The 14,372-nt window shown below is 38.9% G+C and overlaps 1 protein-coding gene across 1 annotated transcript in view; it reads left to right on the top strand.

Annotated features, from left to right (window-relative positions):
* LOC112680042 (myb-like protein AA) overlaps positions 1 to 14,129 on the top strand; it is a 31,940-nt gene extending 17,811 nt beyond the window's left edge. Inside the window, exons 2-4 of the mRNA XM_025550028.1 lie at positions 8,436 to 8,626; positions 9,761 to 10,022; positions 11,520 to 14,129. Of these exons, the coding sequence (XP_025405813.1) occupies positions 8,436 to 8,626; positions 9,761 to 10,022; positions 11,520 to 12,118 (1,052 nt within the window). The 3' untranslated portion in view covers positions 12,119 to 14,129. The remainder of the gene's footprint in view (positions 1 to 8,435; positions 8,627 to 9,760; positions 10,023 to 11,519) is intronic.
* Positions 14,130 to 14,372: the final 243 nt, after the last annotated feature.

The following is a 14,372-nucleotide window of genomic DNA, read 5'->3' as shown; positions in this document are numbered from 1 at the left end:
CAGCACCGCTCGAACACGATAGTAAAAATAAAAATAATAATAATAATAATAATAAAAAAACTGTATTTTATCCAACAAACACGATACCCGTGAATATACTCGAATTAAATGACCACGTGTAAGATATTAAATGTTCGATCGATGGTCCTGAGACCGTCTACAACAGCGTACGGACGTTTAAACATTCGTACGCCGCAGTACCTAACCAAACGTTTATTTTACGCTTATCCCGTACTGCAGTCCCTTAGTAATACGTGTGTAGACCGTTTGAATTAGGTCAAAACTACTGTTGTTTCGAGACCGCCTTTTGTACGATCGGAACCGTTTAAAGCCGCGTGTCCGATATTATTTCCTGACCCCTCCGGCCCTTTGTCCGCAACCGCAATCTATAGCGTATACGTACTACCTTTATATTATGGCATTGTTTACGAGGAGAAAAATTCAAAAATTAATTATACTACACGTATTCCTGTGCGCATATACGTGTACTTCGTATTGTACAATACGTTCGCGAGTGTAGTATTCTATTTATTTCGATTCATTAATTTCAATTATAATTCGTGTAATTGAAATTTAACAATTTCATGATACGTTTTTCTCCCTCCCCCAAACTGATTTTACATTATCCGATGCGTTCTGCGGTGCAAGATCTTAATTATAATATCCAAACTATTATTACACTGCAATATGGGCAAAACGGTTTGTTGTTTTACAAGGAATAATAGGGCACCGTATGTATGTGATAACGTGCATAACATAATCGCTCCATAGAATATTATATAGTTTATCAATTAATTCACTATCGCTTGTACTGCGTTGTACATTATTTTAAAATAAATTAGTACAGTTTATTGCTAAAATACGTTAAAAACGGCTAAACATTATTGCGACTACAATATGTTGGGATTTCTTAGCAGTGTCTTAAATTAGAAACATAATATTATGAGAAAAAAAATCTCTGCTGATAAAAATTATTTGTACATGTTTTGTAATCGAACCGCATTCAATAAGATTATTAAATTATGAGACCGATATAATCGTACAAGAGTATATACTTGTAAGACACTCGTAATACATCTGATTTAAAAAAAAAAAAAAAAAAACAATCGATTTAAACGCACTCGTATCTTATGTGCACGATGTTGTAACGTAGTTAATAAACTGATACAATTATGGAGAGCTAAGGGGAAAAAACGATTTTCCGAGTGTTCGTAAAAAATAACAATGTACGGATCGGAATAGGAAAAGTTGTGCGATTTCGTGTATTTTTATGCATTTCATTACGTTACCGCATCTGTATTAATTTATATTAATGCAAACGTGAACACTTTCACCGTTTCCGACCGTTCGGAAAACGAATCCGAACAGCTGTCCGACTGAATTACATTTCAGTGATAAAATAATTTAGCTCAACGCACATAACATACACGTATATACTATATGTATACATAAAGCGGTCGCAATTTTTTCCTCCCTTCGCTTGTTACGATTATTATTGTTATTGAGTTGTATTTTGTAATTGGGTTGTATAATCATAAAACTCTTCACCCCCGAGCCTTGTCGCCTTCGTCGTCATCATCGTGTTCACCACTATAACGCGCGCGCAAACCTACGCGAACACGCACGCGCACACACGTTGTTAATAAAATGAATTAGGACTTGATGGCGGTGGCGGTTTATTTACAGGAAATTACAATTCAAATCACGCTCCCTTATATTCTACTCCACCGCATCGTTCGGCGATTCAACACCCCCTTCACCTCTCTCCACCCCGTTCGATGAACTCCACCGCGCGCATATATTATAGTCCGTAGATATATTTATTACTATCTTTGTATAAAAAATATGAAATAAATAAAAAATATTGTATTATCGGCCTTGCGCCGCGTGTATAATAATTCAGCAAGCGAGGTAAGACGTTTGCGGCGTCCGTAAGTCACAGGTGGCCGATGGAAAATAATAATAAAATATATTCCACATCTCCGATACGTGCATTCGATTATCAGGGTCGTTATCGTATCGTTATTATTATTATTTTTACGTCGTCGAGCATCTGGAACCTCTTTCCGTTTTAAATAAACGCTCGATTCCGGGGGATGGGTGCGCCTTGAACGCTAATTATTCTTTTTGTTTAACGTACGGCGACAAACGCGCGTTAATGCGTCTTCTGTTAACGATCCAGTTTACGTTTTGAAATTAATCATTTTTTTTTTTTTTTTTTAAGCACACGCATTATATATGTATTAATATATGCTTTGAGACATCAAACGACTTTAATAAATAATACGTATATATATGGATGATTACTTCGCACGCACTTAACCATATGGCGAAAACGTACGCGTCACTTCCGTATTTTGACGAACTAATCAACGCGGTAGAATTATCGTGTTATCGCCCTTAATATATCGTAGGACGAATTTGAATACTACACCACGTGTACGTACGAAATTCTTTCACGCGACAGACGTACACGAAAACCCACTCGCGACGAGTTGAACGAATAAAAGGTTATCTATCATAATGCACTGGAAATCAAGTACTATACTCCGTAGTGTATTGTTTTTCTGCGGTGGCATTCGTGGATATGATATTATGAAACTTTTCGCGTAAATTATTATCCTCTTAAAAATGTTTGCAGTTAATTGATTTTTACTCTTTTCAAACCTACGGGGTGTTTATCGCGTTAACCATGCATGTTCAACTATAAGTTGATTCACATGTATATTAGTGTTCAACGTGAATATCGTGCCGGTCGACTTGGTACTGCGGGTATGGATTTATTTCGGCGAGACGTAGGACGATATCGAACAGGAATTCTGCGCCGGCGCTTATTATTTACGAATATAATAGCGCAACATCTAATCGGATGGTATATTGTGCGTGTACGTATCGTTTTTATTATGGTAAAACGATTTACTTATTAAACGTACGCCAGATTGTTGTTATGCCCTTGCGCCGTTACACTATTATATTATTATTATGAACGTGTGTGTGTGTGTGAACACTTGTAATAATACATATGTGTATGTATAATGTATACGTAAGCTGACCATGTGTGATGGTATTTATGATGTTATATGCGGCGGCGTGTTTTGGTTTTATCAAAACGTTCGGTGCACCAGCAGCAGGCCGCTGTATTATAATATAATGTATACTTGCAAACGCTTAATTATACTATTAATTCATTCCCGTTCCCTCGTTTGAACGCCCGAACAGTCGAAACTGATTAGTTTCGTACATCGCGTCATATGAGCAACGGTATAATATAACAGTGGCGAGTGGATTTTATTGGCAATAAAAAAAAAAAAAAAAACGAAAAAACGTGAAGAAGAAATGATGTTCGTGTTTTGAAAAATATTTTTGCTACCGGTTTGTCGGCTTTATCGGTACCTACAGTTAAAAATGTTTCGGCAGTCGACGAAAACCTGTTTACGCTTGTAATAAAAATGAAAGAGACCCGCTAAGAAACTCGTGAAATATATTTAACACCCCCGTAAACGGTCGTTAATCGCGAATAACAAGCGATTTCGAACTTCAAATGTGACTTAATGTGTAATGCGCACATCACGCGAATCGGCGGTTTCGTGGGAGTACGTTGAATATTGATTTGATCGGAACGACCGATCAAACTCGAAAAACAAATAATAATAGGTGCCCAACAATCAGCACACGTAAAACGCACAAACCGTTGCGTCACACCGATGGACCACGTTTGTTCCCGAAAACATACATAGGATAATATTATACCGACGAGGTATATACGGTACACGAGAACATACCGTACGTGTACAAAAGTCCGTTGCGATTTCCGAAATCCGATTATTTCAACGACCGCTTCGGTGTACTTTGTACACGTCGTCGACGCGTTCGCGTTTAATTGGACTGGTAGGATAGTAGAAGCGCAGTCGCGCCCGTCATCCATCAAACGAACTTTGTTTAATCAAAAACCGCCTTCGTGTATAATGGAACATCGTAAACTAACTTTGTACACCTACATCCAGCCACCGGCGTACGCTGCGCATGTAGTCACACACCCGTTGGTGAACTTGTCAAACATCGCGAAAGCTGTTCGGAATCCGAAATTTATTACACGGAGAGCCTCAAGCCCCCGTGTGGCGTGTGTTTCTCCGCGAAACCTAGTTGAGTTCTTGCTCTTATGTTTCATGACATCTATAACTGCGACGTTATTATATGTTGACCGCCTTGAACGTGGTTATGAATGTGTTGTTTGCTTCTCCCCAAATTAGAATAGTCCTCTACGCGCGCACACACAGACACATATATAGATACAAACATGTTCAATATTTTACATCCCTGTTTCGACACATTGGGACATCCTTGTGCGTAGTTAGTGACCGACCTTAATAGAACGGACATTGTATTATTTTGATATGCTTATAAACACTAATCGTTTTTCGCGCGTTTCGTTTATAATCTTAAAACAGTTACAACTTTAAAACTTTCCTCGTCGTGGTACGTGTAATATATGATACAATATCGTACCAATCAAAGGATCCGGTCATCTGCAATCGTGCTGTCATCATCGCATTATTTTGCAATCTCGGAACCCTGAAGTTCCGTTATAGCAATACAAACGTATTTAGATTTAGATTTTTACCAAAATATTTTTTATACAGTCACGATACTATACAACAGTGTATTTTTGGGGTCAGTACTTACTCGTTCGCATCGGACAATATACACACGTTCGCTCCGATCGCTCCGAAACCCTTTAACGGACGACAGCACTCGATATGTGTGCGCACGAGGAAATAAAAAGTATTTCACGAAACGCATTGACGTGTTGCGTTCGAAATTTTCCACGTGGGCACGTTGCACGGGAAAGCGTATTTGGCGACGGACGGATACGCGTGCAAAGCACGGTGTATAACAATAATAATATAACAAACAAGTCGAGTTCTGTAATAACTCTCGGACGCGATTGTGCTGCCGCCGCTGCAATGAATAATAATAACAGGTAATAAAATCGTCCTAGATCTTAATGTCGCCGCCCGACATGTATGTTTCGCACATCGTGAAACCGTTTTTTATTTTCCCATTGGTCTCGCGCCTTCGGTCTCGTTTGTTGTGTGTATGTCTGTTTTTTTTTTTTTTTTTTATCGCCATTATTTCTATTACCATTGTCATCATCGCTGTCGCCTCTCTTGTAATAATAATAATAATAATTTGTATATGTATACACGTTTTTGAGATGCCGTTCGGCGGCGGTGGCGGCGGCGGCGGCGACGGCTGCAGGAGAGAAAGGTTCAGAGCGCCTATCGTGAGAGTCTCTCCGTCGTCGTCGTCATCGGCGGCGGACGCGTTAATTCAATTTTAACGAATTGTTATCCGTTTGACACGGTCCGCCCGAAACGCGTTGTATCGTTGTTACACGTGTATACAATATATTATATTACATCGGGTACTATACGTGTCCCGCGAACCACTCGTGTCCGAAAACGACAAAAATAATACGCGTACATGGTTTAGGTTGCGCGAACGGATTTTTGATTCGCTGGTCACCGCGAATACTCGCGCGCTCTTGCCGCACGGATTTTGATGGACGTGATTCGTTTTCTATATTCCTGTTTTTAAAAATGTGAGCTAAATCCAGTGCACAGTGATCATAAACGGTTTTTATTTACTATGAATTCTCGGCTCCGAGGGCGTCCCCCTCCCCCTCGCTAAGGATATTCTTTTTAACATTTTTACACAAATGTTTGGCTTCCTCGAGAACGTGTAAGGCAACGTGTTGTTGCTCAAAGAAGAAAACTCTTGTTCGACATTTGTCAAGCAAAAATAAAAAAATAGCCTTATTAGCAAATTGTATAACTTTTGTTTAGGATAATTTTCCAGTTTCCCTTCCCCCTTATTTATGCCCGAGCTCTGTGTAAATCGCAAATCTTAACGTTGCTTTCGCGCGTTTTACATTTTTATCGTGAAATCTGCGTTCAGCAAATGTTTTATTCGCGTACGCGTGATCGTCGTCGATGTCGTCATCGCTTTCAATGACGACAAAAACGCCACTATATATTGGACTTTATTTTACGATTCTCTGCAGTGAACGCGATCATATTTTATACATACATATAACAACAGTAGTAGAAGTACGCGCCGAGCAACACAAGTTTTTGAAGTTACCAAGTCCGCGGAATGGTTTTCAATTACTTTGCCATTATTGCTTAGGAAATGAAAACCGCTGTGCCAAATTCGTGTTTCGGCAATTCGTAAAAGATAACGCGATTCTGCTGTCGCCATAATGGCGGCCTCGTGACGGTTACCGGGGTAACATGAAAACGGTCTGTTCATTTATAACGTATAATATACGGTCCGGTTATTATACAAACATTTTTTTCCCCCATCTCTCTTTCTTTCCCCTTCCTTAGACCGACCGGGCGGCTCTGTGTTTCGGCGAAAATTAATTTTTCTCCTTCGCCTCCTGTCCTTACGACACAAAATTGCTTCCACGCTCTCCTCTCGATTCTATTATCTAGTGCCGCGCGCGTCTTTATGTTTTTCCATATTTCCATGATTTACGACCGTCTGCCGAGTGCACGCCGAGATAACATCCTCGTGGAAACCGTTTCTCCGTTTTGGCCAATATTCCCATATGTCGCGGGGACACATGATTTATAACGCGATTGCGAAATTGTTTTAACTCGATATGCGGTTTTCGTCCCTTCCCCCGGGCCTGCATAACATATATATGATATGATATGTACGCGAGTATACACACTACTGTGCGCTGCAGAATATTCACTCGTGTACACGTGTATTGATCAACGACCTAGGGAAAAACAGACGGTGTATATATATATATATATTAGTTTTTATCTGTACGTACGTGCGTACGGTTTTTCGGTTCGTAAACAATACGCCGAAAGTGAACTTATGTTTCAATTCCTTAGTACTGTGAAAGTGTGTTTTTAACGCCCTTCGATGCGTGTGCCCCGCGAAGTTTTTACCCTAACTCCGGAAAAGCCAATTTTCAACTTTTCCGCAGTAATCGAAAACGCAACCGTTCCTCCGTGGTGTAAATCTGTCTTCGAAATAGTTCAAATCACTCGGAATGTGAAAAAGATTTTCTCTAATAATCTAAACCTGAGAGTCGGATATTATACGTGTAGCGTTGCAGAACACGTACACTTCGCGACCGACGTGTGCGTTTAATGTATGCGATAATTATTACCGGTCTCAGTACTCTGGATACGACGTGAAAACATTATCATCTCGTACGTATAATATATTTAAATGGAAATATCGATGGCGTAGCGCACAAGTGTGATAAAATACATTTTCGTAATTGTACAGGAAAACGATTTTTAAGTTTAAGCTGTTGTAACAATTCAAATATGTAACGAACTGTAATGAACTTTTTGTTATATTTGCCTTAACATGTAATGAATAATAAGGAATAAAAAACCTGCAAATACCATATTTGTATTCTTAAAAAATATTAAAAAAAAATATACATATTGTACTTCACACATCTTGTATACGTAAAAAGTAATACTTAAACACATCACATTTTTCTTCTAATTTCAATAAAAATTACAATTACTCGAATAATGTTATTATTCAATTTGTATATAATTTGCAGAATTTTATGTTTAAATTGAATATGTATTTAACTCATTTTTCAAAAAAATGTCACTTGTGCGCTACGCCATTATTCAATCGGTCATTTATATTGCACTTATTATTATATCGGTGTATATTATTGGTGATTTTTCAGAACATATTTGGTGGTGTACGCAGATGTATTACGCGTGTTCTATGAATATGTTAAATAGTTTTCGCAACCGAATGACATGATAAAATTATTTTCCCGAGAAATCCGTAACGAATCGCAGTGTTTGTATTCATCTACCGGCGTACGTAATTCATAATTTTCAATCATCTAAAATTATATTCAATATTAATGTAAATTTACTTGATTACTCATGTGAAACGTACACGCATGAATTATTTGTAATAAAATAGACAGTATGTACAGGTTTACCAAAGTAAAGTTTACCATAACAATATTGGGTGTCGTATAAAACAAATTATCATATCGCATATACAGCGCGCAGGTATAGAAATAAATACATTCACACACACAAACACACACAACGCACACGAATGTGATATTCAAATTTATTTTACAATCACGATACCCTTTATTGTATTCGGGTGGTCTAAAACTGACTAAAATATCTAAAAACTTATTTCAACAGCGAAATAAATATTAGTGTAAATTTACAACTACGAGTGCATATGATAAAATAATAATTTCAGTCTATTGAATAAATCGCTTTTAAAATCTAATAAATACGTTTCACTTATTCCGTCACGTTTCCAAACTTAAACAATCCGTATGTCATAAGCTATAAATTATAACATAGTTGAGCGTATTACTAATGTTATGTATTTAAATTGGTTAATTTTAGGAGGCGTAGACGGAGACAGTGCTGCAGGTAGTTCAGAGGACTTGGCTAACAAGCGGCGAAGGTCCAGGACGAATTTTAACACGTGGCAGCTGGAAGAATTAGAGCGAGCTTTTTTGGCTAGTCACTACCCCGACGTGTTTATGCGCGAAGCTCTAGCCCTGCGACTGGACCTCAAAGAATCCAGAGTGGCTGTAAGTGCATATTATATTATTTTATAAAATTAATTAATAAATTAATATGATCGGAAGTAAGGCGGTTAAAAGGAAACGTGTTCCTTTGAAATATCTTTTACATTCAGTTCGTTTTATTTAGAAAATATAAGGTACAATATACGAGTATATATGTTTGCATATTTTATTTATTATCTGTGATAGATAATTCAAATGTATCACTGCATTTTTTTCTAATTTAAAAATCATTTCACTTGTAAGAACTAGTTCATTCTTCAAATAAGGAGTTGCAACTGAAATTAATTTATTTTTATAAAATACCAATTCATTTTTAAAAAGAACTTTCCAAGCACTGATATATATTTATATATTATTTTATATATATATATATATACGCCGAGTTATTGTTCCCGAGGAATTGGCTTTTTATCTTTCATAAGTTCCCTGGAGCATCCACCCTTCCTCCCCACTCGATATTTTGATTTAGAACCTCATTCCCAATGCTTGTTTTCAGCGAGGGGTTGTTTTTTGTTAGCCTTTTTTTATCGCGAGGGGTGGAAAATATACAAACGGTTTTGTGTATGGTTAAATAATCTACGCCACCATGTTGTCCGGAGCACATACACACACCTATATACATATATACACACACACAAACATACACACATATATATATATATACAGTTGGAACACATCCCAAGGGTGCAATACGTTCTGGTTTCGAGATCGTAGTGAATGCCAGAGGCGAGAAATAGACGATAAACTTTAGTTGGTGCGCGTGTGTGTATTTATTTATTTTTTTATCGAAATCCCAGAATTATTACAGAATTTAAGGACAATTTGTTCTCGCGCACTTTTTTCCTGCCCAGTAGTAAATTGATAAGAACACATGTCGAAGCCGATAAAAATTTATTGAAAAAATGGTTTTCTCCCGCGTACCGAAGCTATTTATTAGATTTAGTAACCGGATCACATTATATTGTTACGATCCCGATCGCAAAAGGTTAAATCGTTATTGAATGTTATTTGCTCCAAACCTATACAATATATACGAGTAGAAGCGAACGCAAACCGCAGTATGATAATAGATACATATAGTTTACTTATATTATATACGCATTGTGTACTAAACGGTTGTATTGGCTTCTGTTTTAGGTATGGTTTCAAAACCGAAGGGCTAAGTGGAGGAAAAAGGAGCACACCAAAAAGGGTCCGGGCCGGCCGGCGCATAACGCCCACCCGGTCACCTGTTCCGGAGAGCCGATACCCGCAGATGAGTTGCGACGTAAGGAACGTGAACGGAGGCAGAAAAAGTTGCTCAAAAGCCTGGAAAGACAGCAGAGGAAGTTGGCGGCCAAAGGAGTGCACGTAGACCTGGACACGTTGCGCAAGGAATGGGAGTCGCAGCAAGCCAACAGTAAGTGTTTTTTTACGAGAGTTGTTTGTATAATGCTGTTGGTGAACTATATCAAAAGGCTCAACTCGTATAAATGATAATACAATCACGTTACTTTTTTTACTCGAAATCTAAAATAAAATACCTAGGTGTATTATATAAGTACGCAATTATATGTACTATTATATTGTCGCGTCGTCGTGGCGGCCGTGTTTTCACCGTGTCAAATTTCTCATTAAGGACTTTTTATCGTTTTCTTTTTAAACAGTCGCTTTTTGCTTTGACCAACTCGCACCACTTATACATTTATACGAGTATATATAAAATCAAACGCAATCTACAAAAAAATAATTTAATATCTTAATGACCACCGCGTTAATAACCGTATATTACACTCACTGAAACGTGTTGCGGATTTCTTTTTCGCTGTGTATAGAACACACATACACCTCGTTCGACATAAAAAAGAGTCTTAAATTCGATACGTTGACATTATTATATACACACACTCACGTACACCATACTAATAAGAATATCGGTCTAATTATCCGCACGGTATACCTTCGTCTGCGTTTCTACAACGTAGCATTGTACCTGTTAAACAATTTAACCGTTTCTCGATGTGTCGAACGCATATTATTATATTCGATTAGGTGTAGTTGAAAATATACCTGTACGAAATACTGTTTACGACCACTTCCACTATCAACACCGTCGTCGTCGGGTAACATAATGTAATATTATGTGTCGTTTCGACACGGTTATTGGGAATGCGTGTTCTCATGGCATCGGAGGCCTACGTATACGTACAGGTGTGTTTCTAGAACTACCTCGCACTTGTCCAAAACGGAAAACCAATCAAAATGACCTCAATAAATGTTTTCCAAAAGTGCATTGGCCAATGGTATCGTATCGTTTCTCCGACAGCCGACTCGGATCCAGACAATATTTGTCCGTTAGGAAAACGCTGCGATATACACGATGCGTCCACCATAAGCGTAATTAAACACGTACAAGATTTAAATAAATTAATGCGCTACGTAAACAAACATACGAGTAAATAATACAGTATACGGATTCACTGTACGATTGTGAACCCGAATTCGTTCAACGGTTTGGTAATTTAAGGTCGAAACAATGAGAATAAATTCCTTTTTTTTTTTTTTGAGAAAATATTTTGGTTTCGAAGATCCGACTTACCAAATCTTTTTCCACCCAGAGTACTGAAATTCAAATTTACATTACTATTAGGGTAACGATCGAATCGAATATCGGTACTTATTATCATTACGACCCTAATCAAAATAAATACCTTGAAAACCGTTGAGAAATGCATTCGAAAAAAATAATAATGCTCTTGAAAATGTTATTTTTAGCGATTTTTTTAATTTTTTTTACAAAATACGTTCAATCGCATTGCCTATTATTAAATAGCGATATGATATCTTATGCATACCTACCGGACTCGACGGGAACGGACAATTGAATAATGTTTGTCGTTTGATTTGTTTTCCGTAGACGCAGCGAAAAAACACGGCCAGATGGATTGCGGCGTGGGAGTTGTCGGAGCGATGGACGGGATCGGTGGGTCATCGAATGCCGGCATGGATCTGTCGTTCCACGACTCGTCGAGCTGCTGCAGCGGCCAGACGAGCCGGGACGAAGAGATCGACGTGGTCGGCGAGGAGGACCACCACAGGATGTTGCACCACCTGCACAGGCGGAGTGCGAGTACCACGTTCGACGACGAAGACGACGACGACGTAGACGAGGACGAGGACGAAGGGCTGCCGCCGTACGCGCGCGCCGCCGCGGCCGCGGCCGCCGTAGCCGCAGCGGCAGCCTCGGCCGCGACGGCCTCGTGTCGCGCGGACGACAGCTGCAGTTCGGACGACGAGTACGGCGGCGGCCGCGCGTACGGGCGGCTGCCGTTGGCCGCGGACGGCGAGTCGTCGCCACCGCCCCCGCTGCTGAACCTGACCACCACGTCGTCCACGGCCTCGGCGGACAAGAACCGTCGGCTCAACCCGTTCAGCATCGAGTCGCTGTTGGCAGGCGGCAACCGGCCGTTCAGCATCACGGCCGCCCACGTGAACATCAACAACAACAAAGTATGAGACGTGCGACCGGATCGTCAACCGAACAACCGTAGCGCGGCCACTCTCCCGTCACACAGTTTGCACGTCACCGACGCCACAGCGCATAATCGTCATCGTCACGGTCATCGTATGATATTTGTTTATACGTTACACCAGCGGTTGCCGAACTTCGCGAGCCGTTCACCACTGGGGTAGGCACGAGCAAAAATACTTATGTTACGCATTACACTGTACCGTATCGACAATAATTTGCTTGTAATAAAAAAAAAAACCGTTATATTTTTGTTCGCGGGAAGTTAAAATCGTTTTCGTTTTGGGGGCCCCAAAAAAGTTCGGGAACCGCTGCGCGTTACGTCATAGGTTCCTAATTATATGTACGTAGTAGTTTAACGCGCTAGGTTTTAACATTATTCACATAAATGGTGTAAATATCGTAAAGATGAATTATGTGGTCCTTGCAGTGATAACCGTTTTTCATTGGTCGGCATTACCATAAGTGAACTTCTTGTCCTAACCGGGGCAACACGTACGGTTTAGTCCTCTGATCGCGCAAAGAAACCCGATAAAACGGTGGTCGAAGTGATCGTTTCTAAATATTAAAAGTCATCAAGAACATCGGAAACGGTACGCGGGGAACAGTTGTTAATCGACCGTCGGTTGTCGCCGCCGCGTATCGGTCGAACAAAACCAAATTTCTTCCCCTCGCATATTGTTCCGATCAGTTTCTGCTGCATTATCATCGTTACTGTTATTTTTATGCTAATATCACCGACATCCGTAAATAAATTTAAACTTCTTTCTACTCTTCCGTCACGTGGTAGCTTATTTTCCTGTTCGATTATTTCTACGTTCTTAATCATTTTAGACGCATAATATGTTTACAGATGATATTCAGTGGACGCGTATTTTTGGAAACAGTTTCCGTTTAATAACATATATAGTTACCTATGATGTATTGAATCTTATTCCGATTCTCGTATCGCCCATTTGTCCGATTCACCGACTTAGAGCGCGTTTTAGCCACTAGACATGAATTTCAATAAAATTCAAACTCGACGTCCAGTTCTTTCTCGTGACGAAAACGATTACAATACGATTACCGTTAACTTTATTCGCAGATACCACGGTATGAAAACGCGCGCAATACACATTTATCGAACCCGTGGCTCAACAATATGACGATAGTTTGTAAAAATTAATTTACCAGCCCCTGTCCGCTCGTTATAAATATATATCTGTATATGTATTCTGTTCGCATGTAACAAAACAATTGAATCTAGTCAATGTATTATGTATATTTTAACACTGTATAAATTGTCATATACGAGTTTATTACGGGAATAATAAAAATGTAGTATAATATATCCACTAATGTGTACTTGGTTATTAGTCGCATCAATGGATATATTAAATTACTCGGGATGAAAAAAAATAACGATATGTGTATACCCGTTTGTAGTTATTATTATTATTATTATTATTATTATTATTATTGTTATTGATTGTAACGGCGCATGGTGCGGAACGTTTTTGGCATATCTGTAAGTTAAAAAAATATTATACATGTGAGTGCAATATAAAAATGTTTAGTTGTATTACGTTTCATATTGTAACGACTCGTACGGGGTCGGAAGGAATACGCGCGTATATTATTATAATGTGCATATTTTTATCATTCCCCCCTCCCCGCACTCGCCATTCCATTGTTATAGAAATTATTAATACGTAATCTCCTCGTCCCCGTTGTTGTGTGTTTATACGAATGTATTTTATGTAACAATAAGTGTACGGCGAACCGTTTTGTTCGCTACCGCATTTCGTCGTGCGATCTTCGTTTTATTGGTCAACGAGCAACAATAATCGCATACAATTGTACACGAGTCCGAGCTGTAAATTACAACAATAATATATATTTATATATCGAAATGGTGTACTTTTATAAAACGATTACCCACCCGCGGAACGACTTGTACAAACGCATTTTTACGTTTTAAGTATTCAATAAATATTTATATATTTATGTATGTAATATTATGTATACGATATTGTATTAAAAACGAAATAATGAAAACACCGAGTTATATCGTTCTTGTACGGAAGACGAATATTTCCGCTGCGCGCGCGATGATGTTCGTGACGACGTATACCAAGTGTATACGAATCGTTAAACGGACGTTGTTTTTTTTTTTTTTTTTTTATTCCGGTCCGACCGACGAACCGGGTGAAAATAACAAAAAAGAACAACCCCTACTCCTACTACCGTACGTCACTA

Source organism: Sipha flava, unplaced genomic scaffold (assembly GCF_003268045.1).
Source record: "Sipha flava isolate LNK unplaced genomic scaffold, YSA_version1 172_pilon_pilon, whole genome shotgun sequence".
NCBI lineage: Eukaryota > Metazoa > Arthropoda > Insecta > Hemiptera > Aphididae > Sipha > Sipha flava.
This window is presented reverse-complemented; position numbering and strand designations above follow the sequence as displayed.